This window comes from Phytophthora parasitica, assembly GCF_000247585.1.
Source record: "Phytophthora parasitica INRA-310 unplaced genomic scaffold supercont2.7, whole genome shotgun sequence".
Lineage (NCBI taxonomy): Eukaryota > Oomycota > Peronosporomycetes > Peronosporales > Peronosporaceae > Phytophthora > Phytophthora nicotianae.
Genome location: NW_008648993.1, coordinates 592,981 through 611,819, shown reverse-complemented (window position 1 = coordinate 611,819; position 18,839 = coordinate 592,981). Strand labels below are relative to the sequence as shown.

Genomic DNA, 18,839 nt, shown 5'->3' with positions numbered 1-18,839 from the left:
CGACGAATTTTGTGCTTTTGAGTGGTAGAGTTTATCGGTTTAGACGGGTGTTGTCCTTCGTCAGCTGTTTCACTTGTGCTCACTATACCGCGGATAAACCTTTTTGCCAATCAAAATGTCGGGTCTGACGTGGCGCTCCTCGTGGTCCTCTGCCGATGGCTCCGTAGACGTGCAGCTTCTGGACGATAATCGCGGCGGCGTAGCGTCTATCTCCTCGCTGCCATTGCAATTGACTCGTCCTGCATCGGAAAACTCTGTCCCGTGTCAAGTGTCGCTGCATTGGTCGCCCCAGCCACTACGTTGTCTCCAGCTTCAGCTCGAGGTGCAATGCTCGGCTCGCCATGTAGAACTACACGCCGAGGGCACGCGTTGCAATATGTTGGGCGAAGAAGAGCAGGGTGAAGTATATCTGGGCACATTCCGAGGCACTAAAGCGTCGTCCGAGACGCAGAGTTTCACCATGTCACCAATTTTCAAGCAAACCGATCGCGACTGCGATATTCTCAAAAGTTTACAGACGCTCAAAGTCAAGTTTGTATCACTCACAGGAGACAAGAGTGCACTGAACTTGGAACAACTTCGATGTGTATTTGTACCGATGGAACCTGTTGCAGCAGTTGATACAAGGTGAGAATAGCAGCTTGAAGGAGAATGTAGAAATTACTGACATTGTTGTTGCCATTTCAGTGCTTCGGATTTGGCGGCTAAGGTATCGGGGCTCAGTCTGGGAGGATCAACAGACGTGCAAACAATCTTGAAGGGTTTCCAGCAGACATTGGAGCGTGAAATGGAGACCAAAATTGCACGCGTGATCGATGCCAAGTTGTCGACACTTTCGCAACGTTTGGCATTCTCAGAGCAGGCGCTTTTCCAATTGCACAAGAAAATGGACGCCAAAGATGCACATCTACAGGCAAGTCTAGTCGAGATCCAGCAGAAGTTTTCACAGCTAGAAGATCAGTTGAGCCAATTCAACGTCGTCAAAGATGGAGAGAACGAGAAAGTATCGATTGAACTGGAGCAAAAGAAAACTGCAAACTCCGAAGTGCAGACAGAGAGTGATCAAGCCACGGAAGTGGTAGAGTAACCAAACGCTTGTCCTTTATTTCTTCAGCGTTAGAGGTAATCTTCGGCCACCGTCTTGGTTTGTATGCTGCAGCCATCTCATGCACAGCAGATTGCGGTAGCGCAGCGAGTCGAAGAGTTCAGAATACTTGTCAAATGCTTGTGCTGTTGGGAAAATGCGCTTAAAATGTCCGCAGCGATGGAGTTCTTCCTCCACCTCTTTCACAAGTTGCAAGTCTTCATCGCTAAGCTGGGACATCGTGACGCTGTTAGCTGATCTGGACAACGCGTCAAATATGCGTCGCCGTCTCTGTGCTTCATTTTCTTTTTGGAGAATCATTCTAGTGGCTCCTGGCTGTTTAATGCCGTGAAGGCGATCTTGCTTGGCTTTATCTAGCTGCTGTGTTTCTTTCTTCGCGTGTACGAATGGAATCCCCACAAGCTGGAACAAGTCACTAACCAACACAGTTTTAATGCGTTTATCCATCAGCGAGGAGCTGCTGAGAGACGGGAAAATATTCACTTCCAGAAGACAAGGTTTCAAGTTTTCGCCTTCAATCAACACGTCGAACCCGTACAGCTCGAACGCGTTGCGACTGCAGGCCGACGATAGTTTATCTTCTACAGCAATTAAAGTTTTCACGATCAAATCTTCGAGCGCTTGTTGGAAGTTCTCAAGATCACGAGTTTTGTCTTGATCACGCAGGTATTTGAACAACATCTGCAGACTCCATTTGCTGCTTGAGAGCGTATGCAATTCATCCTGCGTATCTTGATTTTTCTGAAACGCAGCAGCATTTTTCTTGTTGATGCTGTAATTTGTGAGATGCCCAAAGGGATTCTGTAAAGCACTCTTACTCGTCGAGTATTTTTCCGTACAGAAGCGTACTAATCCGTCGTTGAAAAGATAAATGCATAATGGATCGTACGATGTTACTACAACGTAGACGCGGAGATCAAACTTAAGACCATGGATCAGGAACGGGTTGGCAACATATCGCTGAGCTACGTAAGCTTTCTTCTTTGAGAGCTTTGGCGTTGGGTGGGTACTTGAAGACACAAGTTTAATGCCTCGACCGCAGGATAAATTGGGTGGTTTTAGAATCCAAACAACATTTGGTTCGGCGTGGAAACGCGTCAAAAATTGCTGCTTGTCGTAGTCATTTGCTGTAAGATACGTCTCTGGAATGATATCCGCGTAGGCGTTTGGATGTTTCTTTCTCATACGCAGTAAGTGGGAACATAGGCGATCTTTACGACCTAACTCAAAGCTGCCTGGGAAATGATTCACACGCTGAAATGGGAGTAATGCTGCGAACTCTTGAGTCTTGAGGTGCTCCCCCCAGAAGATGTTCCAAGTGTTACTAGATGCAGTTTTACGGACGCTGGTAGCACGGAGAGAGTTGGTGATGGCGTTATACAGAAAACGTTTGGTCCCTGCAAAGGACACGCGCAGCGATTCGTCTCCAGAGATTTCACGTACTGCAGTGACATGAGTTAGTAAAATACAATCGAATATGAGCATTCCGAACGGTTCTCTTTCCTTCGTATCCAGCGGGGCATTGTCTCTCGAGTTGAACTGCAGCAGGGTACGGGAAGAAGAGCACTGGTTGGGAGGATGGATCGATTTTCGAGACAAGTACGAAGATTGTGGACTGCCGTTTGACTTCAGGTTCTTGCTGCGTGGCTACGTAGGGCATTTGAGACGGATTTTGATAAAGCTGATAGTTAGTCAAGTGGTGGCAACGGTCTATTTTGGAAGAAGACTATGCATGTGCTGGAATGTTGACTATTTGTGGTGTCCTCGTTTCAAAGGTTTGCCGTCGCGATCGTAGGCTATGATGATACGGGAGCCACCCGATGAAAACTATAGTATACAGGGCAAGGATGGAATGGTGAATGCCGCTCCAATTCGGACTGAAAGTAACATCCCTTTGCAAGGATCGACGATGACTTCCCCGCAGCCATTACAGCAACAAAACGAAGCTTTAGTACTGCTCTCCGGTTCGATGACTCTTGCAAAACTGCCAGCGTCATCTCGCCATGGCTCGATGCTTAGTTCACTCAAGGCACAGTATCGCAAGTTGCGTACATTCAAAGGCACAGTCCGAGCGTTAATTAACCTCAAGCGATCGCCGCTACTAAATGCTATCAAAATCAATACACCGACGGTGTCGAGCCTAAGTGATGACCAACGGAGGTAAAGCGAATTGCAGGACTGAATGGAAACTCACAATTGCTGACTTACCGTGTTAAATTCCCAGTGCTGTACTAGAAATGCCAAGAATTTCGGCTACTGCTGCGTCTGCTGTCCAGACTCAAGTTCACAAGCTCATTGCTGACGGGTGCGACTGCTGCTGGAGTGTCCATTTGATACGGAGCTGACTGGTTGTATCTTGGAGTATGCAGCCATGTTGTAGCTGAAATCGACCCGACATCAGGCTCGGAAGTGACGTACCGTCAACAAGGCAATTTGGATTATTATACTAAGGTAAGAACACGTGCTGCAAGCGATTTTCTAAGGTGACTGACGCACTATACCCCCGCCATTGTCGTAGGACAACTTGGCAAAACGCGTGAGTCTCCAGCAGCATCCTCACATGATCGCACTGACGCAACGTCTTTGGAACTGTGCATTGCAAAATGGAGAGAAGAAACTCAAATTCGCTGAGTACGAGACGTATATGCTGTGCTTGCACCGCTTGATTCTGCCAGAATTCGATATCGGTGCCTCGAAAGAACTCATTAGGGACGACTGGAAGCGAGACAGCGGGAAGCAGGATCATCTGGACTATCCTTTCTTCCACCTGTCAATGTTCGAGCTTGTCGGTGAGTACAATGCAGACTTCACGATCTCCATGGTATTTTATATTGGCATTGTATGCGAACTGTAGATCTGTGGACCGACACCGTTGACCCCGAAGATGTACGTCAATCCTTGGCATGAACGCTCGCACTTGTGCTGATATTGTCTCCTCATTCTGTTGCCAGTACATCTCGCTGTTGTATTGCATCACCCACTGCCTAACATACCTCCGTAACGAACGTCACGTATTAAAATCCCTTGAAGGTTCGCTACATTTCTCCAGATTCGAGATTATCATGAACTTACCATTGAAATTTATGGTTTCCTTGTAGATGTGTCAAATGTTGATATTTTAGAGAAGTCAAAGGGGGTAACACTGGAAGTCATTAAGCAAGACTTGCAACGAGAATTAACCAGTGAAGCGTTTAAATACTATCGGGATCAGATCAAGATCGCGACAAAAACACCTCACAATGCCGAGCAAGGATCAAATGAACGAACCAGCTCGAGGAGACAGTCGCGAAGCAAGCAACGCGGAAACGAAAATTTCTCAAGAACGCAATCGCGGGGACCCAACGAACCTAGTAGTCCGAGACGACAGTCGCACAGTCAACAAGGTGATAGCAGAAGCTCATCTAGATCCCACTTGCGAGGAGCGAATGATTCTGGCAATACCCCGAGGCGACAGTCACTAAGCCAGCAAGGCGGCAACGAAAGCCCATCTGTATCTCAATCGAGCGACCGTAAACACTCGTTATCGAGAAGTGACGAAAGAGATGGAACCGTCAGGAAGAGTGCGTGCAACTACATATTCGTGACCTCGGTCGTGTTCTTACGATATGGTTGTGTTTTCTAGACTCCGGTTCAACACCACAACCCCGTCAAAATCGGTCTAGTAGCGGAGCTTTCGGTCAGAATGCCCCAAGACACAAGTTCTCTGTGCAAGTCAATACGAATGCGCTCAATCTGACAGCAGCCATTTCTGGTATGGTGCGTTTATTTGCTTAGAATTGGGCGATTTGACTGAATACTTATTTTTCTGGTCGATGTTGCAGGTTCTGGCAGTGCCAACGCAGGGCCTCCACTGTTAACCCCGCAAAACCACCCAACTGAGGTGATACCAGTATCGCCTCCGAGAAGACCGACTGGACTTCAGCGAGCGACGTCACCCAACATGTTTTCCCGTGGCGGAGGAGTGGTTCTCAATATTGGTATGATGGACGGTATGATGATCTCCAAGTCGATTGCAGATGGCAAGCCTGGCGTCACAGTATCAACATCGGGAATGGCTGCATTTCCAAGGCGAAGGTCGCGAAGCGCGTCAAATTCTAGTCAGCATCGCCGAGACCAGATAATGCAAGCAGTACACGGTAAAAACGACAGTCCCCGTGAGCCGTCAGGGCTACATGTGAGCCACATTGAAGCATCGGGTTCGACTCTCCGCACTGGAAGTGAAGACCCTAATGCTCCGGGATTATTACTGACTCCAGGTGCTGCAGGTTCCGGAACAACTCGAGAACCCTTTACTGTTCGCGCCGCTGCTGTTGCTGAAGCAGCAGCCAACATGGCCGTGTCAGCTGCTGATACGAACTCTCAACATACATTTTCTTCCCAGCGTACACTGCGCCAATTGCAGCAGCATATGTCGCAGTCCGACTCGGACGGCACTGAACAATTGAAAAATACCCACTCGAACGTCTATACGAACAACAGCAGCCTCACCGCACCATTGGTAACCATCATCAGTAGCAAGACACCAATGCCACGCGAAGTACCTTCAATTAACAAGATAAATCTGCAATTGCACGAGATGCAGGCTACACGAACCCCACATGAAGGTCGCCCAGGAGTATCAGTGTCATCGCCACGGGTCAGTAATGCGATTAGCGCTCAGGCTATAGGAATCTTTATCTCGTCGCATCAACAACCGGCTAAACCTCCGATTTCCCCACGATCAACTCTTCTCGGAAGCATTTTGAGCAACGATCATCAGCCCCCAAGGAATCCTACAAACTTGCAACAACATCAGCCAGACGAAAGCCAATTGCTAGCTGCAACCGAACCTGTTCCAGTACCAGCAACCGCAATGTCGCTGACAATTAGTGGCAAACCGGCAGCCCCATACTTCAGTGTCGAATCAGTTGACCAACATCCGTCAAAACTCAAAACCGAAAAATCCCCTGTGTTGCTTAAAGAGGGTTCAATAGCCCATATATTCAACGGAGTGACGAGGGCCTCTCCGCTGAAAGATGACTTGAAAGCACTGTTATCACCTCGATATGTCGTCTCTGAACCCGTGGTTTCTTACCATTCTACACCGCTTTCAACCCTCAAGCAGTCGAGTGTTCAACCACCCGGTTCAACTCGAGCATTGGTCGGTATCAAAACTAGCCCGCGAGTTCGACATCACCCTTCTAGTCTAGCCAACGGTCCAGCAAGAAGTTACCTCCAGCAGCATCGGCAGCAGCGGCCGTCCGAGCTGCAGGAACTCGTCATCGCTCCGAAGCTCGGATAGTAATGGTGTGCTATTATTTTCGATTACTATTCCCATAATTAGGAGTACTATTTACAGAATACAAAATACTATTACCAGAAATACTTTTCGTTATCGTTATGGTATAATATCCACTCTATTCCAACTCTGTATAATTCTTACATCTCCTGCGAGCCAATGAAAACAGATTATTGAATAATTACAGCCAATGGTTGGGCTTAGGAAAAATTCCAACTATTCCAACCATATTGGGTTGGAATGTTTTCAAGATATTTTATATTCCATACAAATATGTATATTAATGCATATTCTAAAAATACCATGAGGTTTCCAACCAATTTGTCGGTTGTCGTGATATCACAAGAATACTCAATCAGCAGAACTGTAGTCATGTCCATCGCGTCGTTAGCTCCCGCAAGCAGCAAGAAGGCCAGGGTGACGGCAATCAACTCGTTCTCTACATTTCTGGCTTCGGAAAGCATTACACTAGACGCGGCTCATCACCTTATCGATGCCGACAAGACTGGTAAGGTGCTACGAGTGATATTAGATAAGTATGCGTATTCTCTAGCAAGATCAACAGACAAATCGCGATCGACGAATACGTGTCTGGCGTATTTCGGAAACGTGAAGAACTGGTTGTTAGACATGTATCCCCAACAAGGTCAGGTAGTGAAGCCGCAGCTACAAAAAATTCTATCAAGTCTAGGGAAAGTTTGCAGCAATCGCGAAGACGGTGTTTTTGAAAAGAAAGCGCCCCCTTGCTCTAAGCAAGACTTAGAAAGCATCGTGCGACTACTGTATACTTCTGGTGCAGAAGATATCTATCTTGATGCCTCCTTATTGGTTATGTTGTGGTACCTGTACGGCCGAAGCTCCGATGCAGAGCAACTTGAGAAAAAACAACTTTCAATTCTTCCTGGTACGGTGGAGTTTTTATAACTTTACTGAATCTGTTGTCCTAATGTTGTTGTACTAGGTGGTGTGCTCTTTATCCGCTTCAAGAGAGTTAAAACAGCTTTGTTGCAAGGCATTTCCTTGTTCAAGGATGCAACAAATTTCCTAACCTGCCCGCTTTTCTCTTTAGCAGCTGCTCTCGTAATGCAAAAGGCTCCAAACAAGCGCCTGTTTCCACAATTCCTGACTACAAGACGTAATCCTGCGGTATCCAGTGATGTAGAGGAGCTCAGCCTCGTAGAACTGCTAGAGGCCGACGATGGCCCTGTATCGTTGCAGGACACCTCGAAGTTGAAGACCAATCGAGCCGTACCAGGTGCCCAAGCCTACGTGAACAGATTACTGGTTAGAGTCAAAACATCAGCCGAAGAGATGCAGATTAGACTTACACCGGGACTTACCTCGCACTCGTTCCGTCGTGGTGCTGCAATGCACGCCAATGACGGAAGTCTAGCAGAGAACTGGATCATCGAGCGTGATGGCTGGCAACTTGACCGGGTTAACAAAGCCTTCGGTTATATGTTGGGCACAACCCAGGCAGACCAGAAGGTCGCTCGTGTCTTGAGCGGATGGAACCCCAAGGAACGTGCTCGACTGCCGTCCTTGCACGTACTTGAACAACCTATTCTTGCACGGGCTCAGCAGCTCCAGACTCAGCTCTTCACCAACACGTCCGCTTTCTCAGACTCCTCTTTAAACTTGGACGTAGAAGTCGCGGAAGTCCTGGCCGCCACTCTAATCATGCACTATCCCGATATGCTTGTGCTTTCAGACACCAGTGCATTTATCGTCCGAATGCGGGAGGTCATGGCTGTGCAAGCTATAAGTGAGGCTGAATTGCTGGCTTGGAGTGTAACAATCAATTGCGTCTTCGCTCCAGCTGCAGACACAACGCCTTCCATCACGAACGCCAGCGAAACTTCAGCGGTATTGGATCTGGTCAAGCGCCAGTCTGATCAGATTAGTGTACTTATCCTACAAAACAAACGTCTAGAGGAAAGGTTGTTAGCACTGGAAGCGCATTTGCGGCCTCAGACAGACACAGCAACGTCCAACGTTCGACCAAGTACAGGGAATTTAGCTGCACATGCTAACGCACCTATATCCACACTCGCGCCACTGCAGTCTCCACAAGCGGTTCGATCCAAGAAGAAAGGGTCGCAGTCGCTGTCGGCCGTCTGGTATGAGTGGTTTACGTCCGAACCTCGCGTGTATGCCACTCAATCTATAAAGAAGACAACACTTTATGAGTTCAGATACTCCGTAGGGTACATGATGGTGCTCTTACCTGACGGCTTTGTCCTCGACACAGCATCTCCCGCATACAAAAGTGAGGTGCTCGCACTTGGTGTGACGGCACAAGCAAACGCGCTTGCTTTCTTAATGGCGAACGGATCTTCGGCTGTTGCGGCAGGTACAGCAGTGAAAGCTCTTCGGAAGCTCCACAAATCCGGAAAGCTGGACGACCACATTGCCAACTATCACGTACTCTTCGACAATGGGAGCATCATTGATCCTACGCCTTCCTCTGCCCTTCCTGCCTTCATCCGACGTAGTCCATCTACTTAAGCAAGTTCGCCGCTCAAGCACCACGTCAGCCTCCAGCACCACATCAACCTCCAGCACCAAGTCCACCGCCAGCGCCACGGAACTACCAGCACCAGCTCATTAAATCAAAGACGATGGCAGGAGTTGAACCTGCCAGCAGTCGAAACTGCTCCCTTCTCCCTGAAGGCACCGCCACTGGTTAACAAACCCCGAAGTGCCGCCGGCGTGTCTCCCAGCAACCGGCAACAACGACCAGCGAGACGCCCAGACACAGCGACCAGCGAGACGCCCAGACACAGCGACCAGCGAGACCAGCAACAACGACCAGCGAGACGCCCAACAACAACGACCAGCGAGGCTAGCACCAACGACCAGCGAGTCGCCCAGCAACAATGACCACCGATACCAGCAACAACGACCAGCGAGGCTAGCACCAACGAACAACGACCAGCGAGACGCCCAGACACAGCGACCAGCGAGACCAGCAACAACGACCAGCGAGACGCCCAACAACGACGACCAGCGAGACGCCCAACAACAACGACCAGCGAGACGCCCAACAACGACGACCAGCGAGACGCCCAACAACAACGACCAGCGAGGCTAGCACCAACGACCAGCGAGACGCCCAGCAACAATGACCACCGATACCAGCAACAACGACTTCCAGCTCCAGCCACCCTCAACTGTCCACAAGTCACTATTTAAGTTCATTATGTCACAAAAGTGAATTTTTGCAAAACCGGTTCCGGTTGGAATCGGTCCGACTCGGTGGGAATTTTTACGGTATGGGGTCGGATATCGAGGCGTTGGGGCTGCTCTGGTGGGACGAGCAGCTTACCCAGTCGACCGTACCCTTCCGCGACGTCTTCTTCCCAGCATTGCTATGCGCCTGCGATCCTCAGCCACTCCCTTCCGAGCTCTCGCGCGACGAATTGCGCGTCGTAACGCAATTTTGCTTCTCGCCCAACGCGCGTCAAAGCGATCAAGTGACCAGAGAAGACGTGGGAGAGCTCAATTCAATGCAACACCGTGCTTTATAATGCTTATTACATGTTCTCTTCATTGCTATTGTTGCAGTTCCGTCGCTTCATCGCCCGCTTCGGACCGCTCGAGTTAAGTCTGTCCAAATTGGTGGCATGCTTCAGCGAAAACCACGAGTTGGTGCCTTGGTTTCATGGAGAAATAGGGCGGGTCGAGGCCGAGAGTGTGCTGTCCAGTCGAGAACGCAGCGATGGGGCATTTCTGGTGCGGTTTTCCGAGTCTCATCCGACGAAATTCACACTCACATACCTCAAAATTCATTCGCCGAGTTCGAATACTCCGGGGCGACGGGAACTGAAGAACTGTCTTGTGAGCAATCTGGGGGCGGCGGGGTATGCACTTACAGAGGCGGTAAGACGTGGAGGTGCGACTGCGAGTGTTAGACAGCGCACGTATCCGTCCATTGGAGCGTTTATCCAGTCCAGCTCCGGAAGACTTAAATACGGGGTACGTTAGTTCGTACAGGCTTGAGCTAGAAGATCAACTAACGTTTGTTGTAGGTGGCCTCGGAGTTCTCTGCGAAGTGCAATCAGGAACTGGCGGCGGTGAGAGCCATGCAGGACCAACAAAGCGACTCGTATGCGGCATTTAGCACCGAATCTTTTGGGAACCCTGAGCCATCGGCTAACACGGCAGCGATGCTGTTTTCGCGAACCCCTCCATCGCAATCGTCGTTTCTCAATATGCCATCGTTCAGCGCAAACACTAGCAACACAAGCGGAGCGATCTCTGATAACTACGCAAGTTTTTCGTTGGATTCACTAGCGCCGCCTACGGTGCGTCGTGTGGAAATACCAGAGAATGTGCCGCCCACTCGCCATTACGAAGACAAGAAACTTGGCCATGGAACATGGAGCGATGGGAAAGTTTCGTCTGCGTCGGGACCGCTTGCTAACGACTATGGGAATTTTGCAACTTTTGCCCAACAGCGACAGCCTGAAGAAGAAGCACAGCCCGCAGCAGCTCACGGTTCCAGCAGTACACTGCACCGTACACCTGTATCCGATGAGTACGCCTCATTCGCGAACTTGGCATCCACATATCCACACGAGTCGCAGCAAATGGCAGCACGAGTTCAACAAACCACTACGTTCTCAAGGTCACCACCATCTACAATTCAACCAGGTTTTGTAAATACTGGAGCGTACGGATCCTTTGCAAGCGTCACTGTAAGTAAGCCAACAGCAGCATCAGCATCGAACAACGGGAATCCACGGGATCAGCCAGCTACCGATGACTATGGCAGGTTTGCTTCGCTGGCAGACGAGCTTGAGGAAAAGAGACCTCAATGGGAGCAAACACTAGGACCCCCTCCTCCTCCCATGACCGTGAAGTCCAGTTTTGATAACAAGAAAGCTTCTTCAAGCACCGATATTTACGGAGACTTTGCTGCTTTATCACTCGCTGGGGATGGAGCGCCAACACACAAGAGACCAGCAGCGTCACCAAAGTCGTTGCCGCCTCCAAACTCGGACGTGTACGGATCTTTTGACCCTACAGCGACAAGCCCGGCGACTCAAACCACTCCAACTACCTCCGCACTGGACGAACTCAACGTCGGGATGGAGTTTTACAAGCAGAAGCGGTTAGATGACGCACTTCTCCGCTTCATGTTGGCTCAAGAAATGGCGCGTGCAACTGGAGACCAGGTCGTCGAAGCGCGCGCACTTGGCAATCTGGGCACCGTGTACTTGGACAAGAAGAATCCGCATCAGGCTGTGCGTTGCTACCAGCACTGTCTCGACATCACTCGCGCCATTGAGGACACCAAACGGGAACGTACCATCCTCAACAACCTCGTCCTTGCGTTAGTAGCAAGCGAGGACTTGGAACGTGCACTCGCGTGCTGCCAAGTGCAGTTGGAGACCACTACAAATGCCATCAACCGCCGCAAAATTATCTCCCGCATGAGTCTACTACGCGAGAAAATGGCGCGCCAAGCCACATCGTGACAACTAACTATTGTAGTCAGTTAAATAAACTCGTAGACAGCAGCTACAAAGCAACTGATGCCTGAGTTATTGCTCCAGATGGGTCGTGAGGTGAAGGTGCAACCACAACAGCAGCGGGGAGAGGTGGAAGTGCCTCAAAGAAGAGCTGGTTGAGCGATAGTTTGACACTTTCGTCACTCTTATCTTGCTGACTATCAATGCTGCCGCGTCCTTGAAGCTGCTGCGTTTGTTCCAACTCATCGATTACCAATTCATGATCCAGAAGGTCTCTCCAGTCGCTCGCGAACGTATCCCATTCTTCCTGACTGCAGAGTAATTCTTCAGGACGACTTGCTTGCACGAGCTCCGGTAGAACATTGCCTGCATGAGAGATGCGAGTTGTTCTCTTCAAATTGGTTGCAAATCCCACATGGAGTAACAATTCGATCTGCTTGGGACGCGCAGTTGTCTGTGCAATAGCTGGAAGGAAGCCAATACCACGAACCAAACGACGTAGATCAGCACACGCCAATGCAACTGCATACACACGACAACATAGAGCGCATATCTCCGGGTGCGAGTCCGACACGAACGAATAGAACGACGAAACATCCGTGTAGCAATCTGTCGTGTCGGCATCGAACGGGAATCGGCGGAGTTGATACGCATTCAAGATGGATTCCACTTTGCTCGACGTTAAAGTACTTGCTTCGCTCTGGTTTTCTGTTGATTGACAGAACCAGCGCTGGAAGTAAAGCTGGAAATATGAAGTCACGGACTTCCATTGCAGCGCTTTGTTGCTGGTATCGAGTCGTTCAAAGTCCATGTGGAAGTCGAACACGTACGCAAGCACCATCGTGGGCAGGTCATAGCGCTGCCACATCGCATCCAAAACGTCATGAAGTCGACGTGCTACGACAGCCGTATCATCATTGTTCGACGATGAGTTCATATCGGCAGATTCTGCTAGCTCCGCGTACTGCTGACTCATGCGACCAAGCTGGTACATGATGTGAGCGAGAGTAAGTCCTCCATGCACTGTAGTCGCGCATTCGTCGTCATTGTCGTATTCATTGTTGATGTCGTCCAGTTTAGGTTTGGCCTGGAACACGAGGCTGTAAGCTTCTCGTAGTGGAGCAAGAAGCACAGCTACCTCTCGCAGCGTACTCCACAAGCGACCGTCGTTACCCAGAACGAGTTCGCGTAGTGGTAATGGCAAAGGCGATTCTGCTTCCTCTTGACACAATGCAGTGATAGCGTCACTGTAGTGCAGAGCTTTGGTCAGACTAGCCACAAACGAGAACCAGTGGTCTCTTGTAGGGAGGGGGATACGTGCATCGTCCTCTCCAGACATGGCACGCAATGACGTCTGCAGTTGAGAGTTGGAAAAATACGCAGCCAACTCCACTAGCTGCCCCACCGCATCACGATAAGCCTCATGTGTCAAGACACTGCCAGCTAGGGACGTCAGCAACGCAGACATGCACGGAACTACCAGTAGAGAACGCCACTGTGCACTCCTACAAACTCGCTTGGCTGCACTTAATGCTACAGCCGACTCAGCTACGATTCCCATAACAGAGATATTCTTTTCGTTGAGGTCCTGTAGAACGTCCTCAATGGCGTTTGCTAGTGGCAGCAAAAGGACCGGACGTAGGAGTGACATCGGAGACGTGGCGTCGTTGCTACCAACAGAATGTCGTGAAACGTGTCCTCCTAGGTCTTCCACGCGCACACATGCGGCATCTCCATTGGAATTCACAAGCGTAAACGCCACTAATTGCTGTAAATCCAGGGCACGCCAGTAGGTTACACTCAACGTGAGACCACTTTTAATTGTCGAATTGAGGCTGCCTTCCTTCACGCGATCCAGTTGCCTATGGGCCAGTTTGGCAGCTGTCTCCTCCAGAAACGCTGGAGTGCCCACAGTACTGATCACTTCATTATTGTCCAGTTTTACTGGGCTCATAACCTGTAGTAACTCTTGGAATTCTTGCTTCTGGAAAGCGGACAAGGGGATACCCGCCGCCACTGCCATCTGCAGCAAACTGGTCCTCCATCTCGATAAAGTGTCCTCCTCTGTGGGGTTACTGCTCTCCGTGCGTACACGTTTAGTTGATATCGTCAAAAAATCAGCAACATTCTGCCCACTTTCAGTCTTGTCTACATGTCCACCAGAGTCCAGCGACGTCTCATCCGTTAGAGCTTCATTCGCTGTTCTTTTGCTAGTTACTGAAATATCCGCCGTCCCCGCTGCAGTAGCGATCACGGCTGCCGCGTCATCCGCCGTTGTCTGCGTCTGTATTGTTGTGGCACTAGACGCTACGGCATCTAAGAGCAGAACTTGGTCCACAGTCTGTACATTTCCAGAGCTCGAGTCGACGTTTGTGTTCTTCTTGGTGTGTGTCACTCGATCCCGTCCATTGCAAAGCTCTCGAACTGTGTCCACCACTTTACGAGGACAATTCGGACAGCTCTCGAGGTGGCGGAGCATGTCGGTGGACACCCCGCGTGTTGGCGGTACCTGGTCCGCGCCATGGCGAGCCACACAGTATGAACAATACGCGTGGTAGTGGTAGCGGTTGCGCTTCTCTCCGCGGTGGAAGTGCGCCCACAAAGGGTGCATCGGCCGCCCTGTGCGCTTCGAAAGCTCCATTATTGTTGGTTACGATGTGGGGATACCCTTGACGTAACCCAGCAATACCCGTTTTAGTGACTCTTACAAATATGTAGTTGTTCACTTTAGTGAATTTAGTGACATTCCTGTCCGACTCTTCACTCAATAATAATCTCGCGTGCTCCTGGTCCAGTCCGTCCCTATCGCTATGGAGAACGCCGCCGCTCCTTCGTGCTCCGTGTCGGGTTCACAGCGACGCGACCGTCAGACGGACGCTGATGCCGACTCGGCCAACCAGCAGGCACCTGCGCAGCCCGAGCACGACATGTTCGGAGGTGCGTACCCCTTCGTTTAACAGGGGTTACACTTTTTGTAAATCTAAGACTGTCGCTTTACTGTTGACAGACTGGAACCTCAACACCTTCATGATGTTCATGCTATTGCTACATTTCATGCAGTACGCGATGCGCCAGCCCTGCGGCTGCTAAGCTATGCCCACATCTGATCCGACTCAGCTCGTTAACTCTTACGCTGCCAGTTGTCGTTCCATGTTTCTGTGTCTTTGACTTTTACTTTGCTGGATGCTGCCTGTAACCTTGAAAACCAATAAAATACACGCGCATGAATCCTATCTTGTTGTTTTAGAAGCATTTTCGATCCAGAATGGCTTCGTGATACTCTTCCCATTCCTGTTTGGTGATGTGAATGTCTCGAAACGTATCAAGCGAGGCAAACATGGACCCTCCGACCCATGCGGCGATCTTCCGCTGCGAATTATAGCCTCGCTCTCGGATTACGGGATCCGGGACGACGTTAAAATTGCCGCCTGGTAGAACGGCCTTGAGCTCGTCCTGGAATCGACGCGAGAAGCCAGGCAGCATGGTGGTGCCCCCAGCGAGTACGACAGCGTTGAGCAGATCGCTTTGCAGATCCTTGTCACACATTGCAATACTCGTAGCCACACATTCGTGCAGTCCTTTGTCTGGACGTAGCGGATGTTCGTCTCCTAGCTCCTGCGGCTTAAAGAGTACTTCTGCCGGCATCGTTTGAGCAACGCGATCTACCTGCAATATCGTCCCATCAGGTAGCTCGAATGGCTTACTCGCTTCGTCCTGTTGATTCTGACCTTGTTTGTTCATACCGTTCCCCATCGCGCAGGTAGACTCTTTGATTTGGTCGATCGTATGCAGTGGAAATGAGTGGAAAGCTACTCCACGTTTGGATAGCAGCATATGAAGGCGGTGACTGATATCAACACCACCGGCGTTATAGTGTAGTGCTGCATGAGGCAGCGCGTAACCCTCAAAGATGGGTATCGCGTGACTCGAGCCGTGACCTACTTCCACCACTATTCCTCGAGTACGTCCCGATGCAAATAGAGAAAGCACACACTGCTGCATGAAGTAGAAGCCACACACCTTCTGCGACTCGAACATGAGCTGCGCCATGCGTTCCTGCTGCTTTTTTGGTCCAGATGGAGAGCTAATGCAGAGTACAGGCAAAGCTGCAGTCTCAGGATCCACTCGCAATTCCTGAGCAAACACGAACTCCCACATGCGCTCCAATGCATCCCAGTCTTCCACAATCCCGCGGTTGATCGGATTCGAGAGCTCCAGAAAGTCGCGATACTGCTGACACTCCGCCCCAATAAAGGTCTCCCGGTCGCGTAGTTCAGCCTTCCAATTGGGCGCCTGGGATGCAAACCACTCGGGGTTCTTCACGCGTCCAGCACATGTTGTGAACGTCGTTCGTGGTGTGTCTTCACCCGAATATCCAGCCTTGAACACCCCAGAGCCATTGTCCAGCACGATCGCCTCCATGACGATCGATGTATCATAAATGTAGCCATCTTCTTTACGACCTTTCGCCTGGATACATTTTTGTCCAATGAAATGGCATATCCAGTAACGGTCGAGCCATTTTGATGAGCTGCAAAGTCTTTGAAACTGAGGAATGTCGCGTCTGGACGGGGGCCCTGGGCACGCCGATGCACGTCATCGAAGACGCAGAGCAGCACGAGCTGGACGTGATCCCCTTCAACCTTCAGATCTGGCTGAAAGTTCAGACTAATAATTCGTCTGTGGGCGTCCAGAGCTTTCCACATCAAGGTCTCTATTTGGCGAAAACTCCTAAACTCGGCGCCAATCAGCGAAATCAACGCATCTTGCTGCCAGTTATGGCATTATCTTGCTTTTCCATATACAGGTGAGCAGTATTTTATTTATAATTGCACATGATAAGCCTGATTTCGATCAATTTCTGATAATTGCTCCTTCTATCAGCCCGTCGCCATTTGTGTCGAGTGTTCTGGTGGTGCTGGACGCGGATGATACGTCGCAACAAGGGTATTTCTTTGGGCGGGTTCGCCGAGCAACATTAGGATCGCAAGCAAGTGGCAAGGTGCTGTCGGATGGCCAAGACTATGGCGCGTTCTATGACACTGAAGTGGCAGAAGAGCTTCTGGCTGCTTTGCATGCAGCTTTCCCTAAGGTGCAGCTATCCAGCTCCGCGAAAGATTGTCTCGCTAAAAGAGAAATAAGTCGTCGTGCTACCGGTGTTAAGCTTGGCGAGATGGTTAAGCGCAGGAAAACGCTGTCAGCGGAGGCATTTTACGGATCAAATGCTGTAAAGTCGACGGTGTCGGGCCCTTCAAACGGCCTCTCAGTGTCGGATAATACTTGGCGATCATTCTACGAAAAGCTGCAGTTCAGAGTCTCACACTCCCTTATGTGCCAGCTCGAAGGCACAGCACCGATATCATCGTCTTTTCCTCGACAACAAGAAGCTTTCGAGTTCGCAGATCAAGTTGCTGCACTCAGACGGCGTGTCAAAGCTACCAGCAGCGCATCGCCAGGAATTGGATACGGTGGTGACTCCACACCCCGTGTTTTCTCCTTCGAGAGTGCTGGTGATGGCAAACGGCGTTTCTCGTTGCCAGTTTAACTGAATTTTGGAAGAACTACAAGAAAACCCGCGACGATCAAAGGCATGTCTATGAGATCATACGTGAAGGAGTGCCCTGCCGACTTTACTTTGATTTGGAGTTCAAGCGTGGAATCAATCTGCATGTAGATGGTGATGCACTTGTGGCTAGACTGGTGTCCTTACTCCAACTTCAGCTTTTCGTGAGTACTGAAATTGCTGGGTCAATTACACACGAATGCTTCGACTTTGACGCTGATTTTGTAGCGCAGGTATGGTCTTCGCGTGCACCATCGAGATATTTATCAGCTGGATTCGTCAACACCCGCTAAATTCAGCCGCCATCTCATCGTACGCGTACAAGGAGAACTCCTGTGCTCCTCTGCTCATAACTGACGACTTCGTGTTTTTCATAGTTTCACTTTCCTGATGGCAACCTCTTCAGGGACAACCTTCACGCTGGAGCGGTAAGGGTCTCATCTTTGATATTGAAGCTATTGATGCAATATCTGACGGTGTTGTTGTGAATAGTTTGTGCGCGAGTTTATCAACGATCTTGTGGATCTGACTGACTACACATCCGCACCGGACGATCTACTGTCGCCATTTCTCGTTAACACCGAGTCTGGGAATGACCCTGTGGACAAAAAGCAGCTTTTCATCGACACCGGTGTTTACACTCGAAATCGCATGTTCCGGGTATTGGGCTCGTCAAAGTTCAAGAAACACGCGATCTTACGTCCACTCAATGCTGCTGAAACCGAGCTCGATCTCGACTTGTTTGTAAACACATTAGTGTGTCCGTATCCATCTCTTGAATCCATGGAGCTCGATCGAAAGACGAAGAATTACCGACTGCTTCGATGCGAGTCGTCTGTAGTGTTGCAACGTAGCCGAAAATCTACCTATGCTGGTGCCAAGAGTATTACTTCCTCATCAGTTGAATGCCGGCGATCGATATATCCCATGTTGGATGCGTTCATTCGCTCTCAAGCAACAACAGGTGGTGTTCAAGGCGAAATCCGTGCAATTCAGATGTTAATGACAAGCAACTCGACGGTGTTGGCCGTACTACCTGGTCAAGAGGATGTTCAAGAAGCTGAGGATAATGCAGCTAAACCACAACCGTGGATGATTATCTATCACATGGCACGCAATCGTTGGTGTGCGAACATTAGGCGCCCACACAAGAGCAACAATGTCATGTTCATTGTGGACATCGACCAACGCGTATTTTACCAGAAATGTCATGATCCAGCCTGTCAAGCTATAGATTTCAGGTACGGCGCGTATCCGACGTTTTGTCGATATGATTCAGCACGAACTCTAACTTTTGATACGTTCTTCGTCTGCATTAGGTCGTCACCACAGCCCCTCCCTCCACACATCAACTTTAGCGTAGATGAAAAGGAAACTCGAAGCGATCATTGCTGACAAAAAGGCTACAGAAGAGTG

General features: G+C 49.9%; 8 protein-coding genes across 9 annotated transcripts; 5 read left to right on the top strand and 3 right to left on the bottom strand.

The window, feature by feature from the left end:
- Positions 1 to 115: 115 nt before the first annotated feature.
- On the top strand, positions 116 to 1,087 carry PPTG_05194 (hypothetical protein; the record flags this gene model as incomplete). The annotated part of the gene is made up of 2 exons (XM_008898700.1): positions 116 to 627; positions 688 to 1,087. The coding sequence occupies 2 exons, from the start codon at positions 116 to 118 to the stop codon at positions 1,085 to 1,087; spliced, it is 912 nt and encodes a 303-aa protein (XP_008896948.1).
- A 15-nt stretch (positions 1,088 to 1,102) lies between these two features.
- On the bottom strand, positions 1,103 to 2,628 carry PPTG_05193 (hypothetical protein; the record flags this gene model as incomplete). The annotated part of the gene is made up of 2 exons (XM_008898699.1): positions 1,103 to 2,547; positions 2,598 to 2,628. The coding sequence occupies 2 exons, from the start codon at positions 2,626 to 2,628 to the stop codon at positions 1,103 to 1,105; spliced, it is 1,476 nt and encodes a 491-aa protein (XP_008896947.1).
- Positions 2,629 to 3,580: 952 nt separating this feature from the next.
- PPTG_05192 (hypothetical protein) lies at positions 3,581 to 6,386 on the top strand (the record flags this gene model as incomplete). The annotated part of the gene is made up of 5 exons (XM_008898698.1): positions 3,581 to 3,991; positions 4,057 to 4,135; positions 4,204 to 4,665; positions 4,728 to 4,856; positions 4,927 to 6,386. Exons 1-5 carry the CDS (start codon positions 3,947 to 3,949, stop codon positions 6,384 to 6,386), a joined length of 2,175 nt encoding a protein of 724 aa, XP_008896946.1. The 5' UTR covers positions 3,581 to 3,946.
- A 3,223-nt stretch (positions 6,387 to 9,609) lies between these two features.
- On the top strand, positions 9,610 to 12,042 carry PPTG_05191. 2 transcript variants are annotated; one of them, XM_008898696.1, is made up of 3 exons: positions 9,610 to 9,874; positions 9,951 to 10,361; positions 10,415 to 12,042. In XM_008898696.1, exons 1-3 carry the CDS (start codon positions 9,659 to 9,661, stop codon positions 11,864 to 11,866), a joined length of 2,079 nt encoding a protein of 692 aa, XP_008896944.1. In that variant the 5' UTR covers positions 9,610 to 9,658; the 3' UTR covers positions 11,867 to 12,042. The 2 variants fall into 2 exon arrangements, with proteins under 2 accessions (XP_008896944.1, XP_008896945.1); XM_008898697.1 differs by having other exon boundaries at positions 9,610 to 10,361.
- PPTG_05190 (hypothetical protein) lies at positions 9,877 to 14,545 on the bottom strand. The gene has a single exon (XM_008898695.1). It carries the CDS (start codon positions 14,499 to 14,501, stop codon positions 11,910 to 11,912), a length of 2,592 nt encoding a protein of 863 aa, XP_008896943.1. The 5' UTR covers positions 14,502 to 14,545; the 3' UTR covers positions 9,877 to 11,909.
- Positions 14,546 to 14,615: 70 nt separating this feature from the next.
- On the top strand, positions 14,616 to 15,095 carry PPTG_05189 (hypothetical protein). The gene is made up of 2 exons (XM_008898694.1): positions 14,616 to 14,797; positions 14,868 to 15,095. Exons 1-2 carry the CDS (start codon positions 14,671 to 14,673, stop codon positions 14,948 to 14,950), a joined length of 210 nt encoding a protein of 69 aa, XP_008896942.1. The 5' UTR covers positions 14,616 to 14,670; the 3' UTR covers positions 14,951 to 15,095.
- On the bottom strand, positions 14,863 to 16,282 carry PPTG_05188 (hypothetical protein; the record flags this gene model as incomplete). The annotated part of the gene is made up of 1 exon (XM_008898693.1): positions 14,863 to 16,282. The coding sequence occupies one exon, from the start codon at positions 16,280 to 16,282 to the stop codon at positions 15,104 to 15,106; it is 1,179 nt and encodes a 392-aa protein (XP_008896941.1). The 3' UTR covers positions 14,863 to 15,103.
- Positions 16,283 to 16,386: 104 nt separating this feature from the next.
- PPTG_05187 (hypothetical protein) lies at positions 16,387 to 18,818 on the top strand (the record flags this gene model as incomplete). Its single annotated transcript, XM_008898692.1, has 8 exons — positions 16,387 to 16,667; positions 16,745 to 17,128; positions 17,199 to 17,364; positions 17,420 to 17,587; positions 17,652 to 17,735; positions 17,801 to 17,851; positions 17,916 to 18,664; positions 18,743 to 18,818. 8 exons carry the CDS (start codon positions 16,387 to 16,389, stop codon positions 18,816 to 18,818), a joined length of 1,959 nt encoding a protein of 652 aa, XP_008896940.1.
- Positions 18,819 to 18,839: the final 21 nt, after the last annotated feature.